At 39.2% G+C, this 22,346-nt stretch overlaps 1 protein-coding gene across 1 annotated transcript in view; it reads right to left on the minus strand.

Annotated features, from left to right (window-relative positions):
- Positions 1-22,346, minus strand: part of Nek11 (NIMA related kinase 11) — a 337,064-nt gene that overhangs the window by 107,741 nt on the left and 206,977 nt on the right. Inside the window, exon 14 of the mRNA XM_027933893.2 lies at positions 12,034-12,194. Coding sequence (XP_027789694.2) covers positions 12,034-12,194 — 161 coding nt within the window. The remainder of the gene's footprint in view (positions 1-12,033; positions 12,195-22,346) is intronic.

Here is a 22,346-nt window from a genome sequence, read left to right on the forward strand (position 1 = left end):
GGGAAGGTTGACCGCTGGCAAAAGCTGAGGTTCTGACAAAATGTGGGGCACAGCTTAATAAGAACATGGACTTTCAAGTCCTCCTGCTTGAGTTTAAATCCAGTTCTGCCATTTGCATGTATTTTGAATAAATTATTTACCTATTCATACCTCTATTTCCTCATCTATAAAATGGGTTGCTGGGAAAATCAAATATGCTAGTATTTATAAAACACATAGACCCATACCTGCATATATTAACAATAAGCATTTGTTAATATGCTCTGAAATAGCATCCCATGTGTGTATTGGTATCTACCACGCCTTCTCTGAATATGCCTTTGGAGATTAACATAGTCTCCCAGCATCCTGAAGTAAACCCCAATTTCCAAAGGCATATTTAACTTGCTGCTCCAATTGTTGAAATGGAAGGGCAGTTGAAGAACTCTCTTTCTAAGGAAGTTTGTTTCTCAACTTGTTGCCAATAATCACTCATTCAAGAGACTCCAGTCATGGTACATCATTCAAACTGCCACTGAACTCAGTGAGATAGGTAAAATGAGGAAGAAAAAGAGGCTCTGCCAACCTACTGGGGAAAAAATCAATAAGAAGACATTCTTGGGGGAAGGCTAGTACCAAAAGGTTTGTTGTCCAAGGCTAAGAACTCTTAGCCATCATGTGGATCAAGATGCAGAGGAAGGAGTCAAGAGGACAAGACACATAGGCATAAGACACTACATCTCTCTCTCTCCTCCACTTATCCTAGTGAATCTCTTCCTCTCTCTAAATGACTTAAAAGGAGAAATAATTATAAGTTGGCAAAGAAAAAAAAGCCTTTGGTTAAGAAAAATGTTGGAGATGATAAACCAATGGAGAGGGTCTGGTTTAAAAGTTAGAAAATGAAAACAATTTCTATTGTACTTGTTAAAGCTGAATATAGGGATAAATAATGGAAAGAACTAGCAATGATATTTGTAAAATGATAGCTGCACACAGTATTATGTTTGGTGACAAATATGTGATATTGATAGGGAACAGACATGAGTGGTGAAAACAGGAGGTTTAAAGGGATAATTGTATAGACTGTGCTGTGACCCAGAATGCTTTATTTTGAAGGGTGATTTGCCTGAAGCTGCTCTGGCCCTGCCTGGCTTAAGTAGATAGGATATGCCATATTCCTCAGCAAACAACCTATTATCTGCAGGAGAAATGCAGACCTAACAGGCTCCTTGCTACTGATAAGAAGAATACAAGTTATCCTGAAGCAGGGCATTCTGTGATCTTTACATACACCAGATTCCAGAACTCAGAAAATGAGATAATATGAATAAATCAGGAAAATGAGAAGCAAATCCCCAACCATAAAATCTATAAGAACAAGTCTAATCAGAACTGGTCAGCACAGGCCAAGGTGACCCAGAGTTGCCTTGGATCTAGCATGTCATTATCACAGTAAAATATCCCCTCCATGGAGTAAGACCATCACTGTGGGGACTGATGTAATCCTGATGTCAGTCACAAGTCAAGAACCTTCCCTAGGACCCCAACCCCAGTAAAACAAGAGGGCAGGAGGGTGTGCTGTCCCTCTCCAAGAGGAACCACTCTCCCTTTTTCTCTTTGGAGTATTCCCTTTTCCCCTTTTCCTGGCCCCTTTAATAAACTCATCTCTACTACTCTGAGTGACTTGTCTGAAATCCTTCTGGTGTGATCACACAGAATCAATGACCGAGGATCTCCATGGTTGCTTCAGCTCTGTGGATGGCCTTGCTTTGCAACCACAAGAGTGAGTAAATGTAAGTACCTCGCTGCCATAAGAACATGGTTTAGAATGAGGACTCAGTCTGGGCACCAACAAACAGTCCCTTTGAAATTGTTTATCTATTTTTAGACATTTTCAAGAGCCTTTCAGGGGATTATTCTGCTCACTGGTCCTTTAACTTGAGGCAGTGCAAACTCAACCATCTATTTACATCTAGCATCCTCAGTATTCTCCTAGGTGGGGGGCTATGCTGACTCCCAAAGGCATATTCAGAGAAGGCTTGGTAGATACCAATACAAAGAGTTTCACAGTTAGAGAAGTGTCTTAGGTTTCCAATGGCTGAAAGCTGCTCGAAATGAATGGGAAGAGATGCACAGATGCCTTCATGGTATGCTGCCAGACCTGACACCAGGTTCTCCATCTGTTGAACAACCCAGAGCAGGCACAGATCTATAAATATGTGCATGAAGCAGACACAACCTTCCGTGATGGCTCCAATCACAGAGAAGCGCTCAGCTGAGCTTCATTTTACTGAGACCCCAGGCACATGTTCACACTCACTTGTCCCCTATATCAGTGAGTGTGTAGGTGTAAGTGAACTGATTTATTTAACCTCTTGGTCATTTCTTCTCTCAGAGTCATCCCACAAACCATGCAGAACCCTCTTTCTTACTTACCCATGATCATTCTGGACCTACTTTTCCTCCCGAGAGACCTCATTTGGTTGTACCCAGAACCTCCTGGAACCTGCAAAGATCCCCCTGACTATAAGCAGCCAGGAAGTGACCTCAGTACAGACTGAGACTCACATGGTTCATGAATGTGCAAGAATATTGAAACTCTGTTGCAGTTTTCTATTATTTTTCCCTCTCTCGATAGCAATGTTGATGATGTATGTTTTTATTGAGATAAACTCTGCATACACCAAGATGCATATATCTTAAGTGTATAATTCTGAGTTGTACACCTGAATAGACACAGTCCAAAACAAGTGTAAAGAAATCTGTCATCCCCAACAGTTCCCCCAGGCCTCCTTCCAGCCAAGTCTCTACCCTGGTTCTCATTTATATCACAATAGATTCATTTAAGGCTTTGTTTCAGTTATTCTCCACTGAATTAGCCTTTCACTTAGAATCCACTCTCCTTACAAGGTCTTCATGGTATAACTACAGTTGGTCTGGCATCTCCAACCTCAGATGACCTTCTTGTTCACTACACAGCTTCTAGAACTTGCCCAGCCCTTTCACAATCAGGGGCCTTTCTGCATTCTGTTCCCTCTCCCTGAAACACTTCTCTCCAACTTCTTTTCCTTATCTCATAGCATCTGGCCCCTTTCTATCCTTCAGGTCACAGCTGAAAAGCATCTCCTAAAAGTTCTCCCTGACTCTTCTTAGTAAGTCTCTCAACACCCCCTAAAAGCTCATATCTTCTACCACTTCAGCTTCTTCATTTCATGGTTGCTCTTACTTGTTTGTTTGTGTATTGGCTTATTGACCACCTGCCCCACTAGATCATACATTATGTTCATTCATTTATTCGTGTATTTCACAATACCTACTGAGAATCTGCTCTGTGCCAAACACTACTTAAGGTGTAGGGGATTCAGCAATGGAAAAAAAAAACATAGCATCTCTGCCCTGCTTTCTTTCATTCTAATATGAAGCAGTAGATCATAAATGAATAAGCAAATAAATAGTGGTAACTCAGATGGTGAGAACGACTATGGAGGAAAATAAGGAGGAAAGGCAGAAAATGGATTCTCAGGCCAGCAAATACTATTTTATTTAAGGTGGGCAGAGTTCTCTCCAATGAGAGTACATATAAGCTAAGACTTATAGACAGAGAGGGAGAAAACTACTTGTTCATCTGGTGGAAAGAGCACTCCAGACTTCCAAAGGCAGAAACATACTTGGTATGTTTATCAGAGGTCCATATGACTTCTAATTCTACTCCCTGGCATACTAGGTATGTAAGCCTAGAGTTCTGGGGAGACAAGTGATGAATGGAAGACACATTGAGGAGTTGTCAGTCAATAGAGACTATTCAAATACATGAGACTGATATGTCCATCAGAGTGGGGCTGTGTCTATCTGTTCACTACCATATATTCAGTTGCCTAGAACACTTGAATACATAATATATAAATGAATGGTCCACGTAACAACTCATCTACTTTCTTTTCTGCCAGTTACATTACTAAGCAATTATTTACTCTCCTCAAATTGGATCTACAACAACATCCCCAAATGTCACTAAGTTACAGAAACCAAAACACTAAGGTGACCTTATCCATTTTCTGCACACTCAGATGTACCTTTCACATCTCAGTTTGATCTCATTAAAAGTCAAGTACTTGCTTACATGCATTCATAATTCATGGGAAGGCAGAGGATATTGTTTAATGCAAAGTCAGAGTACAGAGCTGATGGCACTTTTATGGGGGTTACCCCGGAATCAGGAAGCTGAGATTTTAACTCAAGGCTGTTGGTTGCCTTATCTCAAGGCTGTTGGTTGCCTTCTGCCCTCAAATGTGTGTAGTGATGGCAACATAGAGCTGTATCTGCAAAACTCAAACTGTAAACAAGCCTCCCTAACTCCTATAACACTAAATACCTCTGTTGCTAAATTCAGAATCACTGAAACATGACTGTCAATGTGTCTCCATTTCACTGCTTGTATCTTGTTTACTCTGCATTATTAAAGTCTTCTAACTGCAGCTGTCTTATTAATGCCCAGGTTCCCAGCAAGTCAGGGGCTGCGGGGTTGCTTTAGGGTGTCAGAGACATTTATAGGTATTTGATGACAGAACTCAAGTTATTTTGGAATACAGTTTGGAAATGTAAAAGATGAAGAGAATAAAAAAGAAAGTTGGGCTGATGGACTGGTGACATAACACCTGCCCAAGAACAGGGGTAATAGATTTTCCAGGAGCTAGTGAAATCAGTTCTCTCTCTGCTACATCCCACTCCCAGAGTTCCATTTGTGTGGAGGGTAAGCCACCTCTCCTTGATCTGGATTAATTCTTCACATACCACCTGTCTAGTAATCTAGGAAAGAAAATCCTGCAATTTAAGGGAAATTTATTGGGATAAAGACAGAAATATTTTCAAATTCCAAAAGGAAGCCCTGATGACACACACTTATTTATTGCAGATTACTATTTTCAACTCCAGTTCTAGTTTTATTCTCATTTTGATCCTACAGAGAAAGCAGAAAACCATGTCCTGTGATTTAAATATGATTTAAAATAATCAGGTCATAGTCCATTTTCACATTGGTGGAGCTTTCCTTTAGGTCGTAAACATCTCCTTTTCTTCTCATTGAGTAACTTCTACATTGAGTTCTATACCTGCCCCAAATGACTAGTGGTTAACACAGTACATATTTGCTAGTTTGAATCTCAGTTTGTCATTGGATTCAGTGATCTAGGTTAAATTAATTATCCTCTCTTATTCACAATTTCTTAATTTGTAAAATGGGATGGAAAATATGAACCCCATAGAGTGCTGGTGAGTACAAGATGGGATAAGGCATGCAGAGAGCTTAGCAGAGCACCTGGCATACTGCAACACAGTTTTGCTTGATTAACTGTGATTACTGCCATTCTCAAGTATGATGTGCCCCCACGTATCTCCAGATTGGCAGGTCATACAGGAAAGATGGCACCTCCAACAACATCACTGACATGTCACACTCCTTTCCTTCTAGGCTGGATACCATGAAATGGTATTCACTCTCCTTACTATGTGAATAAAATACTCAGAAAATTAAATCTTTGTGGAATTTAAAACAAAATAGTGGGATGCACCTTTTAATTTTTCTGTTGCAAGGATTGTTAACAAAGATTTACATGTTTTTTGAAGGCTTTTTTATTTTTTTTTTACTGTATACTCGGTGAACCTCAGCCCTGATGATAGCTAGGGAAACTAGAATTGGTCTAGGATAGATGACAGGGATAAGGTTGTTGGAAAGAAAATTCTAAAGGTACCACAGCAGTTGGTATTATCAGTTCTATAAAAGTCTCCACCACACTCTTCCCAGCTCCAGAAGCAGAAGAACACAGGGAATCTCACACTGTAGGTCACTGTCCCTTTGCTCCCTCATCAGCTGGTGGACCTCTGCTCATCTATCAATAGGGAGACCATAGGGCTGGTGACCTATAACTTCATTTACACTGAAACAAATGCAGAAACTTGAATTCCTGCTTAGTGTGACTTTGTCTTTATCCACTCTAATGTCTCTCTCTTTTTCATGTTTTGATATTGGAGCAAGAAATGTAGGAATATTCTGAAACAAAATAGTGGATCTATTAAAAAGAAGTAAGAACTAAGGCCTACTGTGCTATGCCCTGCAAAAACAGAGGGAGCAGCAATGAGATCTGGGATGAGTGGAAACTGACACACTGAAGTCACTTCTTTGAACAACACACATTAAGTCTACAGAAGGCCAGTCACCTGAAGGAATGGCACAGCAAACTGGTAGTATCCATTAACACCTCAGCAAGCCTGGCTACTTTATAGCCTGGGACACAGCCCATGTGAATACTGATGGAGAAATGACTCAAAAGCATGCAATCATTGGCAGGCTGCTCCTTAGAACTGATGACTTTTAAGGTTAATTCAAGACAGAAAGTGTTTTCTCCCATGTATGCAATTAAATGAATTAGGTCAGATCATGTAAAATAGCAGGTATACCACTGTCCTTATTGGGAATCAAGAATTCTAGCATCTTCTATTAAAAGAAAAAAAAAAAACAGAGTAGAAGGAGATAAATCGGTATCCCTTCACAGAGGAAAGAGGTGATTTTTAAAAAAATTTACTTTTCATAATTCAGCATTGTTCCTAGAACTGGTATAAATTTTGCATTGTACAAAGCTCAGTAATTCTGCTTAGTAAAACAGATCTTGCCATGGTACCAGATAATGCAATGGCCCCTCAACTGTTCCTTTGTACTTCATGTGTTTCCTCTATCACCACTAGCAAAGGAGGGATTATCATTGTTGGGTAAATACTATATAAAATAGGGGCTAAACAGAGAGTCAAGGTCTGCTATTTTATAGCTATGTAACCTTGGATAAATAACCTCCCTAAGCCTCAGTTTCCTCTTACGTGAGGTTGGGATGTCACAGCAGTCTCATCTTTCAAGGGACCTGGGATTTATGGTTGGCATTTATGCAAAATCAATTAGATACAAAATATCTCCCACTGTTCTTGCTTTTTTGAGCAACAAATGAGATGGTTGACTTGCACTGAGGACTACATTTAAAAATACATACCTTTAAATTACAAGAGACTGTAAATCTAAGTGCAACAATTGAAGCAATAGAGTCTCATAATATGAGAGACACACAAGAACTGAAATGCAGCAGGAGGACTCTGGATTTACAGCTCACAGCTCATCTCACTCTGGGATATTCACGTTCTGAAATATCAGGCAGAATTGCCTAAAATCCTTAATTCAAGCCCCTTCCTTTCTCTTACCCTCACTTTCTCCTTTACCCTATTCCCTTATTAGAATCCAGTTAGTTAAATTCTGGTTTGATACAATTCACCTAGAATACATACATCAAAGGGTCCATTACAAGAATTAAATTATTTATCTGTGGCAGCTATGAGGTGTGTCACAACTTCCTTCAAGGACAGCCTGCAGCAATGAGCCTAAGGACCTGACAAGTCCCGCCCCACGGGAGGTTGTGCTCTTCCTAGATGGTTCCCTGCCAGTCTGAGCGCAGAGGGGATGCTAGAGCCAGGCCATTCCTCCCCAGTGCAGCACTCCTACAAATGGAAGTCTTCGCTGTGAGGCCACCTGTATCAGCTTCCAAGCCTTTTTCAGGACTGCACTTCAATCTAAAGTTTTTGCACAATTAATCCTTCCTTCTTACCCTGCTCCGTCCCTTCTTTTTTCCTTTCTTCCTTTACCCAGTCTTTCCTTCCTTCCTTTGTTCCACTTTTTCCCTTTTCTTTCCATCCTTCCTTCCTCCCTTCCTCCTTCCTTCCCTCCTTCAGCACAGTTTGATGCTCCCTATCTACCTCGTGCACGGGCTTTTTTCTGTCATTTCTAGTTGTGTCTTATCATCCACTTCCCAGAGGATCTAAGATGACTCAGAATATAAAGTACTGAGCATGAAAAGAAGGTTCTGGGAATGGTAGCTGCTATTGTTCCAATAATTAAGATCGGATTAATGCTTCATTAATAACTCTTGAGGCATCTATCTTCATAATGGTCTAATCCAAGGGTCCCCAGGGGAAACCTTAAACCTTACTTACTCTGTATACAGTGTTCTCTCTGTGGCCACATTTCAAATGGAAGAGTATTTCTTCTTTTCCTAAGGCTTTGGTGTTCAGAGAGACTTTCAGACCACTGAAAGATCTGAAAACTTCTGAATTAGCTGCAGTCCTTCATCTTAGCAGAAACAAATACCATGGTCCTGAAAAGCCTTTTTAAAACAAGACTCATTGAATGTGGCCTGCATGAAACAGAGCTTTGTGGAGGGAGTTCTGTGTCAAGTCATTATTGCCCATCTTGTACGTGTATCACTAGTGCACCTGAGCCGTTTATTAGTCTTGGAGAGGGAAACAATGGGCAAGGCAGTAAGGAAAAGAGAGAAGAACTAATGAAAACACTCATCAGCCTGAAACCCCAAGACTTGCCCATCAGAGCACATGAAATGCTTTCAGTGATGGGTCCTACAAATGCTGTGGACAGCCCTGTTGTGATGGCAACTATGAACTCTATTCTTCTGAGATCTAAGAGACTGGTTCAATTTGGGAAACACAGACTTCACAGAGTAGCCATCAACAATATGATAGTGGCTTGTGATAAAGGTGTCATTGATGTTTTGCTTCTCTCAGCAAAGGAACAACTGGCAACCAATAGCAATTAGATGCTTAATAAAACTGCTCTGGAGATGCCACTGCTGCAAAGATTGTCATGGTTGGCACCAAGACTCAGGAATCAATCACGATGAAGCCTGTAGCTGTTTATATTTCTGAAAACACTTCCCCCTCAAAATATGATTCCCATCAGGAGAAAACGTAATTAACTTCGCTCTGATTATTAAAAAAAAAAAAAACATGGGTATAATGACCACCCAAACAGACCCTAGCATACTCAGGGCTCAAGGACAAGACTGGAGAAAAGAGGTAAATGTCAGAGAAGGCTGTAGGTTTCACATAATTCAAAATGTGAAGTGACTGGGTCTCTTCTCTGAGTGCTGAAGTGTAATTAATGTGTTGCTAAATCAAAATGGAAGAACTAACATCCATGACATCCTCCCACCCACCACTTTTTGGAATGGAGAAACTACATCGAATTAGTTTTTAAACAAAACAAAACATACAAAACCACAGAGGGAGCTGGGTGTGGTGGCACATGCTGAGGCTGAGGCTGGAAGATTACAAGTTCAAGACCAGCCTCAGCAATTTAATGAGGCTCTAAGTAACTTAGCAAGATCCTGCCTCTAAATAAAAAGAGGCTGAGGATGTAGCTCAGTGGTTAAGTGCCTGTGGGTTAGCTCCCTAGTACCAAAAAAAAGGAAGAAGAAGAAGGAGGAGGAGAAGGAGAAGAAGGAGAAGGAGAAGGAGAAGGAGAAGGAAAAGAAGAAAAGAAGAAGAAGAAGAAGAAGAAGAAGAAGAAGAAGAAGAAGAAGAAGAAGAAGCAGCAGCAAAGACAATAACAAAATGGGGTTGTAATTACCCATCTCTAATACAATATTCAGTTGTGATTTCCACTCCTGTTTCCACTATACCAAGTCCATGCTAGATGGATATACCTTGTGTAGTAGGATAAAACACTGGCTTAGGAATATGGCTGCCCTAGGCTGGAAGCAGGTTCTTCCCTAGCTGGACTGCTGGCAAGTTATTCCTCTCTCAGAAACACACTTTTTCCTCATCTGGAAAACAGGAATGAGAATAACAGTCCAACAGAATGTGTGAGAAAAAACACCATCATGTATGTGAGAAGACTTAGCACCTTGCCCCAACTGATTATTTTAAATCAACCCAAATTGTCATATAACATGTGACAGATACACAGGCCAGAAAGCAAAATCCCTGTCCTCATATTTTCACATGCCTTAAGACACAAGAAGAAGGATTTTAAGAAATACTACAATTGTGGGGCTGGGGTTGTGGCTTAGTGGTAGAGCGCTCACCTGGCATTTATAAGGCACTGGATTCAATCCTTGGCACCACATAAAAAATAAATAAACAAAACAAAGGTATTGTGTCCATCTACAATTGTAAAATCTCACTTTAAAGAGTTTTATTGGTATCATAAAAAGGCCACAGGATGTCTGGGTAACTTCACAATAATAGCTAAGTTATTGCATATTTATTAAGTACATAATTACGTTCTGGGATCTATAATATATATTTTATATTAATTATTTCATTTAATCTTAAAACCACTCTATGGAGCTGGAAGCTGTGGCATGCCTTTAATCCCAGAGGCTCAGGGGGCTGAACAGGAGGATCGGAGTACAAATCCAGCCTCAGCAACTTAGTGAGGCACTTAGCAACTCTGTGAGACTCTGTCTCTAAAAAAAATATTTAAAAAGTGCTGGAGATGTGGCTCAGTGGTTAAGCACCCTTGGGTTCAATCCCTGGGACCCAAAACAAACAAACAAACAAACAACAACAAAAAACCCACTCTATGAGGTAGGAACCATTTTTCTCCCATTTTACAGGTTAGAAACCAGAGGCACAGTGAAGTTTAGTAACCTGCATGAGATCCAAAAGTGAGAAAGGCTAGATTCAGATATAAGAAATCTGATTTCCAACCCTAAGTTCTGGCAACAATGGAAAAGATAAAGCTTTCAGAGCTTTATTTCTTGACCTGGGTGGTGTCTGCAGTGTATTTTTTTCATGTGGTTTTCTGAGTTGAATTATTTTATTAAAAAATTGAGGCTCTGAGAGCAAAACACTGAGTATGAATTTTGCATATCATGTTTTGCAACAACAGGCGCAGAATAAAGTTTCTATAATATTGTAATAACATTTGTTTCAGTTGTTTATAACAACAGCACAGAAGCAACTGGAAATTATATTTTCAATTTACAGTAGTAGGCTCTGGTTTGTTTTTATCCCCCCTGCAGTCATTGGAAAAGTTGGGAAAATGCTAAAAGGAAAGTTTGTATTTTGGCATTATGAATCTTACCCCACTTTCATTCTGTTTTTTTGTCAATAATTTATTTATCGTCTCATGTATTTGTCTCTTAAATTCTTTCATCCTTTCTCTTTTTTCTATTTCTCTCATTTCTTTCTCTGCTTAGTCTTACACCTATTCCCTACTAATTCATTTCTCCCTTCTTTTCTCTTTTTCTCTTCTGTAGAACTTGAGAAACATCTCTTGTTGGTTTTATTGCATATTATGATCGATTACTCAGTTTTCATTAAAAATGGTTGAATGGTTTATGTACAACCTTTTGTAGTTTATGTACTACAAAAATCATCTCCCCAAATTAAGTTTCCATTGACTCAGGTACCTGAATCTGAACCTGAATCAGATTGAGTTTTATTTTAGTAGCTGAATAGTTTCCAGTTTTTAATAAAAAGCTTCTGTACCTCATGGTAGCATAGGCTTGGAAAGATTGCCAGGTTTATGGTTCAAGAAGAAAATGAGGTACATATTCATAAATTTCCCATAGGCATCTGCTTTCTCTTCACATACCTCTTGCTTAAATCTCCTACAGACACCCAACAGAGAAAACATATGTCAGGACCATTTCTTGGCCTATTACTCACATAAGGCTTAGTCATGCCACAATTAAAGAGCTCTATATGAGGGTATACACTTAGAAAGACTCAGCAGTGTAAGGATGGGCCCTCAGAAGCTGAAAGTAGCTAGAAATATCATCTGTTATGGCCAGAACAAAGTCAGTCTTTACAAATATGTATTTGTATTAAATTTGTAAAAATGAAGACTCTAAATTTGATTACCAGGCAGAAAACTATATTAAAAATCTCACTGTCCCTTCTAAACAGACATATGCATTGTTTATTCAATAGTTGCATCTGAGGCACTTGTTGGTGTGCAAACAATGTACTGTGCATCATCCCCTTGCTCCTCCAATAAATGCTATGTATGTTGGTCCTTCCCTTGTCAACTTGGCCCAGAGTAGATTCTTAAAATCCTACCTGCCCCTGCCCCTTGGAAGGTTTATACATGGAGCCATCATAAAAATATTCTAGTGCTCCTGTCCTCCACTTCAGGTTTTAAGACTTCCTTCAATCTTTCTGAGATGTCTAGTCAGTACCTCAGATAATTCCACTACTTCTGACTGGAGCGGCAGGTACCTGTTGGTTTGTTCTGTAAGCTGGTTGGGGTCCCTCTTCCTTGACCTCTCCCTCCAGTCCTGAGAACACTATTTCTTCTTCCTGCTCCTCACTATCTTCAGAGCAGGAATCAAACACATCTGTATAATACTCTTCAGCCACAAGAGGGTCTTCAGGGATTTCTGAAATAAACAACAATCAATTAGTAAAATTGTAATGAGGCTAGGATCCCCCATGTTGTCCCAGAGATGTATATTTTATTTGGGCTGACAAAGCTGTTATGGAGTGTAGGGATGAATCTTAGCTTCTTAAAAATATATTATTTAATATAATAAACACTCAGCAAATGAAACCAGTGGAGGAAAGGAAAGACACTTTCATTTACAGCTACCTTTAGAAGGTAGGAGATGAAGTCCATAAAACAAGAAGAAATGGAGCATGAATCCTTATTAAAAATGAGGGGATTTAGGAGAAAAATAAGGACAAAATACACTGGTGAAAAGGTCTTATTACAACACACAAAGTTTTTAGCAGAGATAGTTGGAATGAAATGGCTAGCATTCTTCTGGAAGTTTCTTTCTTAAATAAAATATTAGTAGTGGGACCAAATAAGATGGACAGGATATAAAGCAATGGTATTTTGGCAAGCTGGGGAAAATATCACAATTGTTTTCTAACAGGCTATGAAGGCTTTTAAAATGTAATTCACTCTGGTGGGTCCTATTTACACTGACGACAACATCTATTCTTAAAAAAAAAGGAAAAATAAAAAGGAAAGAATACCCACTTTAGTTGATGCCAATAACCCATTACTAGATACAACACTGTTAGCCACTGCAAGAGAACTGGTACTTTCAATAATCTTCAACAAAGAAAGGCCAAGGATGGATCACAAGAAAGTATAGCAATATCAACTCTAATTTGCTAATGGGAGCCTAGAAATAGAGAAATATCTTTGGGGTGGGAGTGGAAGAAATTACATAATGATATGCTACCAGAGGAAAAGAGTGGGCATTTTAGATTTTGCACCACACTATTACAAACAAAATTGTTCTTCTAAATTGTGACACAAAGCACTGTTTTTCGATCCATTTTTTATTCTTTTTGTCTAGTGGAAAAAACATTCAGAGTCTAAGAATTAAGGTTTGAATCTATCTTTATCTCCTTCTATGGAAAAATCTGGGCAAGGTACTTAAACTTATTGAGCTCCAGTTTCTCAGTAAAATTTACATGCGGGCAATCTACCTAAGTAGTTATGAAGATTCAATAATAAGATGCTTTTGAAAGTATCTGTATGTATGGAAGCTTCATGCAAATATTCACTCAATTTCCACAAGTTTGAAAATGGGTTTTTTATTAATCAACTCCAGAATCCTTTGAAAGTAAAATTCTTAATGGATGTAGAGTTTCCTGGCAATAAAAGGCTTTAATATCTATTTGTTATCTGTGTTTTCCCACTAAAACACAAGAGGTTATGCAGTGGAATCAAAATTAGTCTGCTAAAAAGACAAAAATTACATGTATTCAAAATTGCCTTTGCCAACTTTGCAAGGGGCACATTGAGGATCTTACACATTCATTGATTTCAACAAAACCTGTTTCCCCTTAAGACCACTGATTTTGTGTTGAGAGCCAGATGAGATAGATGATTTAGATATAGGAACCACACTTTATAAAAATATTCAACTTGCATTCAGAATAGGAATAACAGCATGAGAAGTATATGAAAGCTTAAAATCCAACAAGAGAGCTCTGTTTTGCCATCAAGTAGGAGCATATGCTGAATGGAATGGTGGACGGAGTCATGTGACTTCCATATGACCTCCTCCTCCCTAGACTTTACCCAAATCTCTATTCTCTTTTACAGAGTTGCCATCCTTTCCCTTCTTGTTCCCTTCTACTGTTCCTCCTTCAGTCTTGTGTCTCTTTTATAGTTAGTCATTCATTTACTCTTTCATACTTTTCCCTCTTGCTCTCACTTTTTCTATTTGTTCCTCCCAACCCCAACTTTGCTTTCAAATGTGAGTATGATACAGTAAAAAATATATTCTATTTTGTTCCCAGTACACAGCAACATACTTATATGTGTGTATATACATGCATCTTTGGAGTTAAAAGAAAAGTTTCATGCATCAAGACCTACTGCCCAAACTACATGTGCTATATTCTGGTGTTTTCCATTCTATTCAATTCTTTAAAAATGCTATTTGTTACTCCCTAAAGTAACTTCTCAATCCACAATTTGGTTTAGAATGCTGGCTTGGGCCTCAAAAAGACCTGCACTGAATCAGGACTTAAAAATAGCTTCATAACATGGGGCATTAATTAAACTTTCAGCAGTTCAGATTCTTCATTTATAAAATAGAGATGATAATATACATCTCACAGAATTGTGCACTATTCACCACACTATGGGATGTACCCAATAAATGTTAGTTATGGTCGGAAGTAGTATGGGAACCACTGTACTTTTTCCAGTTAATACCCACACCAGGAAGAAATATGAAATTAGATAATCACAAATACATAACAAGTATAAAATGGTATTCAAAACAAGATCAGACTGGGATGATTCCATCTCCAGCACTTTTTAAGTAAGCTCAACATACCTTTGTGCTGCTTAAGAAAGGGCTCAGTTTCAAAGGGGAAGTCAAAGAAATGTAAGCCTGCTTAAACTGTGTTTGTCAAGCTGTGTGTTGTTTGTGCATGAGCCCAATTTGAAGCCTTGTTAGCTAAGCCTCATTTCCCCTGTCACAGAGGAGAAAATGGGTTGTGATAAATAACTTTAATTTCCTCATGCCCTGAAGTCAGTTTCATAACAGACACACTGCAGTAGCATTTCAGATTTCCTGCACTGGGTGGGCAGTGACAGAGTGTGGTTATGAAGGAATCCAACAGTTACTGTCTGAGTTTGGACAAAGATGCTGCATATCCAAGCTAGAGAAAAGGGTGGCCTTTGTCAAATCCTTCAATTAAGACACATAAATCTCTTCCTCTAAGCCTAGACTGAGCATCAGGACCACCTGCAGAGCCTGTAGTGCACATAATGCTGGGCCCTACTCCCCAAACAGCTGATTTGGTTGACTGGGGTGGTAACTGAGAATTTGCATATCTAACAAGTTCTCAGATGATGCTATTGATACTGGTCCAGGGACCACATTCTGAGAACCATTGATCTAGAATGTGACCACTTCAAAGAAAAGTACTATCATATATTATATAGAAACACTATAATAAAGTACAGAATATTCTATTCTATTTCCACATCTTCCAACCTTTGTTTGTTAAAGACAAAACATGAACCACAGAATATACTTTAGAAGAGCTCAAATTGTGCTATTAGCTGTCTAAATCACAATCTCCATGGAGTTTTGAGTAACGAACTATTCCTATTTTATTAATAGGGAAGCAAAGAGATAAGTGTGAGCAGCTCATATTTAAAATTTTTGTGTTTGCACAGCAGTGCATACTTTCATAAGCACATTCATATCTATTATTCCATTTGATCTTTGCAACGACTCTTCAAGTTAGACCAATGACATTTGTTTTCTGACCATTTTTCATACAAGAAAAGTGAGGTTAATAACAAACCACAGCTGCATGCATGGTAGACAAGAGATTAGAATGCAAATCATCTGAATCCTTTGTTTCTGTCACTGAACCAGTGCTATTATGATTAGCTAGGAATTTTCATCTTTGCTAGTGAAGCTATTTCAGATTGAAGTTATGACTGCATTCCCAGTAATTCTAAAAGATATTGGGCAACAAAGGATAGAGTTTTGACTTATGAGAAAGAAAAAAATTGTAGCTTAGTCATCCTGGCAAATTGTCTTAAGGGAGCTGAGAATATTGAATGCCAGGGGCCTTCTTCAGACTCAGCCCAATTCTCACTCCCCTCTATCTTAGATGTGCTCAAATTTGAGTGTGCATCAGAATCGCCTAGGAGGCTTGTTAAAACAGATTCCTGGCTTGTATACTTAGCATTTATGAGTCAGTAGGTAGGGGGATAGGGCCTGGGGTCCTGCATTTCTAATGATGTTGCTGTTCTGGCAATGCACTTTGAGAACTATTGCTCTGTATCAAGATCTTCAAAGAGAAAATGACAAACAGGTACAATTGTTAAGTAAAACCTCCCTGTTCCTTCATCTGTTATTGCACCAGCTCTTTAATATTATGAAATGATCAGATATACATTAAATAATTTTTCGTAAAGAGTCAGTTTTCATAAAACAGTAACTTCGCCTAAAGGCAAAATCAAATTTTCTCTAAAAACAAACAAACAAACAAAAACTTATTTTGGAGGAAGATCTCAGCCTGTGCACCTGCCACCATCCCAAATGATACTAAATATCGATAAGACTTGAGTAAATGAATGTGACAGGCTTGGCAGAATGGTTCTCAAAGGAAAGGCCCAACAACAGCAACAGAAGCAGCACCTGGAATCATAATAGAAATACACATTCTCAGCCACCCCCACCCTCCACCCAGTCTCCAATCCACTGAATCAGAAACTGGAGTAGAGGTCCAACAATGTGCATTTTGGAAATGGTGATCATGATTTACACTTAAGTTTGAGAACCACTAACTTAGCACAATGACTGGCACTTAATGTCTGCTCATATAAAAAACAATTTCTACTAATATCCAGGTAGATAGCAAACTCTAGGAAACCAGGAGCCATACATGTCCTGTTCTCCAGGGTATGTCCAATGTGGGTTGCAAAGGAGACACTCCAAACTTATTGCTGAATAAATGAATGCATAGTATCTAAGAGATAAGGCCTTTTAAACTTCTACAGAGTATCATATGCAAAAAATTTGCTAATCTTTTTTGGAGAGGAAGGGGATGCAGAAGAGAGTAGGAGAGGAAGGAGACAGATTATTTTCCCTAAGAGCTCTGCTTCCTTTCCTCTTTCTCACATATTTTGAACTTATTATTTCAGATGTGTTCACACCTTTGAACAGAAAAAAGTTTTCTGGTATGGTTTAGGCTTGGTCCCCATCTCTTGATGCTCTTGGGAGGTGATGGAACTTTCAAGAGGTGGGGCCTAGTGAGAGGTGTAGGTCACTGGGGGCATCCTCTGAAAGGAGCTAATGGGATCCCAGTTTCATTTTCTCTCTTTTACTCCATGGCCAGGAAGTAAATGGCTTTGCTCCATCATGTGCTCCCCACCTTGCTATGCAGCTTCACCCCAGGCCCAAAAGCAATGGGGACAACTATCCTTGGGCTAAAACCTATGAAACCATGAGGTAAAATAAATATTTTCTCTTTATAAGTTGATTATCTCAGGTATTTGTCATAGTAATATAAAGCTGACTAGCACATTTTTACTAAAATACCCAGCAACCTCCCAGAGGCCTACAAAGTTGGAGGACTCAGTCAAGATAACTCAGAGTGTGATGGCATGCACGATTAGACTGTAGCTTTCTCCAGGTTCCCTAGACTTTGCTCCAGCCACAAGATTACACTACTTCTGTTTGCATATCTAATAATAGTGTCAGAATTAATGTTTGTTGGGAAAGGTGAACAAATGACTTGTGATTTGAGAAATCCAACAGACTCACTTGCACTCTTCTCCTATAAAGTAAAACAATACCCTGAAGATATTTTTTTAAAAATTCTTAAAAATTTTTCTTACTATAGCCAACATATGGGGAAAAGAACCTCCTCATGAAGAGAGGATGCTATTTATTTCAGTTTTGGTGGGCAGTCTCAGTGGGGGTCCTCAGCAGCAGACAGATGCCCAGAGATGTCCTTTATTTTTCCTTTATTTCCTAGTTTTCTCAAAAAGGGTAATAGCAATATTATAGCAAGCCAGAAAATATTGAACAAAAGCTATTATAAAGCTGTAATAAGAAAAACCAATTTATTGTTATATGTCAATGTGGCTTCTCCAAAGACCATGTTCTCTCATTACAAATTGGGAGCAACAGTACTCAGAACAATAGTTATTTTTACACTGACGAGCAGGTCTGAAAGAATTTCCCATTTCCTAAATATGACATTTGTGGGTGTGGAAAAGATTGCTCAAATTCATTTTTTAATAGGAAACACTTTATATAAAAATATCATTTTCTCATATGAAGGAGAAACCTATCATTAATATGTTACAACCTTCTCAAAACAATAGGGTAAAAGGCAATACCTTGTAAAGGAACACAGACATTTATATTTTCCATGTTGAGCTGCCTCAGTTTCCCCAGGAGCAGCATTGTGTGAGGTAAACACAAATTAGAAAAAAAAAAAAAAAGAAATGACAAAAATCAAAGCCAAAGTTAACTGACAATATCTGCTGCTTCTGACAAAGACTACCTCCCATTAGCAGAGGTGACATGAAGTAGTGATGAGAAAGACAAGCTATAGGGTGACAGGGGTTCAAATCCTGCCTCGGGTCCTTATTGGCTATATGACCTTGGGCAGACTCCTCCACTTCTCTGATTCACAGTTTTCTCCTTTGTAAGTGGATACAGTGGATACTATTGATGCCCTACCAAATGGCCTTACCAAGCACACCCTAAAACATCATTGTCACACAAATCCTCTAGCTGCTGTGAGTGTTGGCTGCTATCAGCTGGGGTTTCCATAAAAAGATATCACAGGTTGGGTGGTTTAAGCAACAGAAATTTATTTCTCATGGTTCCAGAGGCTGGAAAGTCTATCATCACAGTGCTGGGTTGAAATCCTCTGAGGCCCCTTTCTTGGATGGCCCCTGGGTCTCTTCACACCAGCCCTGGCATCTCTCTGTATGTCCTAGTCTCCTCTTCTTATAAGGACACAAGTGAAATTGGATTAGGGCTAGCCTAACAGCCTCATTTTAGCTTAGTTACTTTTGTAAAGGACTGAGCTCCAAACACAGTCACATTCTCAAGTGCTGGGTTTGGACTTCAGTATATGAAATTTGGGAGGACACAATGGAACACACAGTAGTAGCACACAGATTCTCCCCTTTCCAGAGAATTGCTATCTGATCAGGGAAGCCTTCTTATCAATGGAGGATGCCTCCCCTGTACCCCAGGGCCAGTCTTGGCCAGTGACTGACTAGAAGTAGAACCATCTCTGTGGTGTTACTCCTGCTCCAGATCCTTCTGTATGATCAGGCTGGGCTGTTCTCCAGCTGAGACCACATCCTTGCTCAGCAATGGTCCCTTCCCTGTCCAAACATAGCCCCCAGTCCCATTCTGGTCCCCCCATCCTGACAGCTCTCCAATAATAAAATACAGGCACCAGAATATCCATCTCAGGTACTGCTTTGAAGGAACCCAACCAAAGACATGGGTATTATGTAACATCTTAACTCATAGTTGCAACATAAAATATTAAAAAATAAATGATGCTATATAGTAAAATAAACATCTTTTAAAGGGAAAGCACCATTGCTGGCAAAGTCACATTCTTTTACATTGCAACTTTAATCTTCAGACCTCGTAGGACACAACATAGTCCGCTCCAATGGACATTGTTATAGTGAGTCATTCATCAGGGATGAGTTATTCTACAGGAAATTAAATTTTCTTTCTTGAAAGCTTGTCCACTGACTCTGCTCAAAGTCTTCTAAAAATGATTCATCTATCACAATGAATAGAACATAGAAGAGGCTCAATAAATGGCAGTTATCATTACTATAGCAGGTAGAAAATGTTAGTTTTCTTAATAGGAATGAAACTTCTTCTTAAGAAAATGTATTTATAGACTGAGGAAAGGGATAGCTGGGTCAAATGGTGGTTCCATTCCCAATTTTCCAAGAAACTCCATACTACTTTTCATATTGGCTGCACCAATTTGCAGTCCCACCAGCAGTGTATAAGTGTACCTTTTCCCCCACATCTTACCAACACTTATTATTGTTTGTCTTCATAATAGCTGCCATTCTGACTGGAGTGAGATGAAATCTTAAAATAGTTTTGAGTTGCATTTCTCTAATTGCTAGTGATGATGAACATTTTTTCATATATTTGTTGATTGATTGTATATCATCTTCTGAGAATGTCTGTTCAGGTCCTTGGCCCATAAACAGCATACTACAGGGACACAGCCACATCAATGTTTATAGCAGCACAATTCACAATAGCTAAACCATGGAACCAATAGATGAATGAATAAAAAAAAAATGTGGCATATATACACAATGGACTATTACTCAATAATAGAAGAGAATAAAATCATGGCATTTTCAGGTAAATGGATGGAGTTAGAGAAAATAATGCTAAGTGAAGTTAGCCAGTCCCCAAAAAACAAATGACGAATGTTTTCTCTGATATACAGAGGCTTATTCATAGTGGGATAGGGAGGGAGAGCATAGGAGGAATAGACGAACTCTAGATAGTGCAGAGGGGTTGGAGGGGAAGGGAGGTAGCATGGGGTTGTTAATGATGGTGGAATGTGATGATCATTATTATCTAAAGTACAGGTATGAAGACACGAATTGGTGAGAATATACTTTATATACAACCAGATATATGAAAAATTGTACTCTATATGTGTAATAAGAATTGTAATGCATTCCGCTGTCATATATATGTGACATTTATATATATATATATATTGTGCAAAAAATAAAAAGAAACTGTATTTATAAAAAATACCTGACACAAGTACAAGGGAAGAAAATTTTAATCACTTTTGATTTTTTTTTTTGTTATTTTTGCAGTTTCTGGGGTCAAATCCCCAGATGTACTCTACCACAGAGCTATAGTCTCAGCCCTTGTATAACAGCTTTTGCTAGAGATGAGTGAGTGGTCAGAGCCAGGGAAATGGTGGAATGCTGTGCTCTCTGTGAAATGCCAAACTCACCAAATACTTGGTATAAGTTTTAAAATGTTGTATTTGATGTCTGAAGAGATAAGAGCCAATTGGAACCTTCAGCCTGAGAACACAGACAGAGGCGAGGGAGGCCTGCAGCAGCCTGTCTTCAGCAATTATGCCGCAGCTCTAGACAAGCTGTAATTTGAGCCAAGCTTTCCTCCCAGGTCTCCCAGGGATGGAGAGGTCCTTGCTGACATCTAGGTCACATCATTATTGTATATAAAGGGAGCATTTGTATACAAAGAGCCAATGGTAGGGCTGGAGAAAAACACTCCTGAGGCAGAAGCAGCCTGTCATTCAGGGCCACAGCTGAACTACACCTACTGGGTAAAAAACATGACTAAAACCTTGGCCTCCCATGCTCCCCAGAGCCATGAGGGCACCGAGTCCTCGTGATATATCTTCCACTGCATTATTAGAAAAAAAGGACTAACTCTTTGACACTTTGCAGATCTGGAAAGGTATTTGGTCAGTTTCTGAATGGTGATTCAAACATACATTGGATTTTTCCTTTTCAATATTTAAGAGACATCTCTCCCACACTGTGAACCACCAATGGGTTTATCAAGGTTATTCAGTGAGTTACTGCCTAGACCTAAAACTCTGTTCTCATGGTGTCCTAATTCCCAGCGGCAGACATTAAGATTGCTTGTTGGAGTTTGGAAATCATAGAGGATGAAGGATACACTCTAAGACTAGCAATCAGTCCTTCCCTTGGTGAGTCATCCCTTTTTATGGATACCATGGGCCCTTGCTGGAGGTCCCAGAGAGGCAGTTACCCCACATTCCAAATGGCTGTTGCATCTCTATTTCATTACAAAGAGCCCCCTTCTTGGCCCCTGGGAAGCAACTGTAATTTTCAATCACCATAACATTTAGTGGGGCTAGAGGCTTGCAGCAGCATATTTGCCAAGGAACATTTTGAACCAATATTCAGTCCAGGGGAGAATATGGACAGCCCCGAGTGAAATGAACACATTCATACTCTGAGGGAGAAATGAAAACTCCAGATATCTTTGAACACCCAGCTCTGCAATCACCTCAAATCTCCCTTTCCTCCATCTTCTTACACAGGCTGTTGCAAATCTTACCTAAAGCACTAACTACATCATTCTCCATCTTCAATGACTCCCCCACCACCAATAAAGCTCAGTATAAAAATTTCAGCTCGGCATGCAAGGTTTTCTATCATCTTGTTGCAACCCCACAGTCCCAAACCTGCCTCCTCCTACCAGTGAATTTGGAAGCTCTCATTTAAAAGCATATACCAAGAGGAAATCTGATAGGTACCCATGGGTTGGGTCCAGACAGCTTTATTTTTTTAAAGTTTCCAAGATAATTCTCTTATGTACCTGTGGGTCAGAATCTTGGCTTTTATAATCTGAATAGTATATTTTTCTCTGAGCTTGCTCTAACTTTCTAGCTTCATTCCTCTGAAGTGGTGCTCCTTCTAGAATTGCCCTGTCTAGAATGGTAGCCCCCACACACATACTCTTATTTAAATTAAAATTAAGTAAAATTACAAATTCAGA

Source organism: Marmota flaviventris, chromosome 8 (assembly GCF_047511675.1).
Source record: "Marmota flaviventris isolate mMarFla1 chromosome 8, mMarFla1.hap1, whole genome shotgun sequence".
Lineage (NCBI taxonomy): Eukaryota > Metazoa > Chordata > Mammalia > Rodentia > Sciuridae > Marmota > Marmota flaviventris.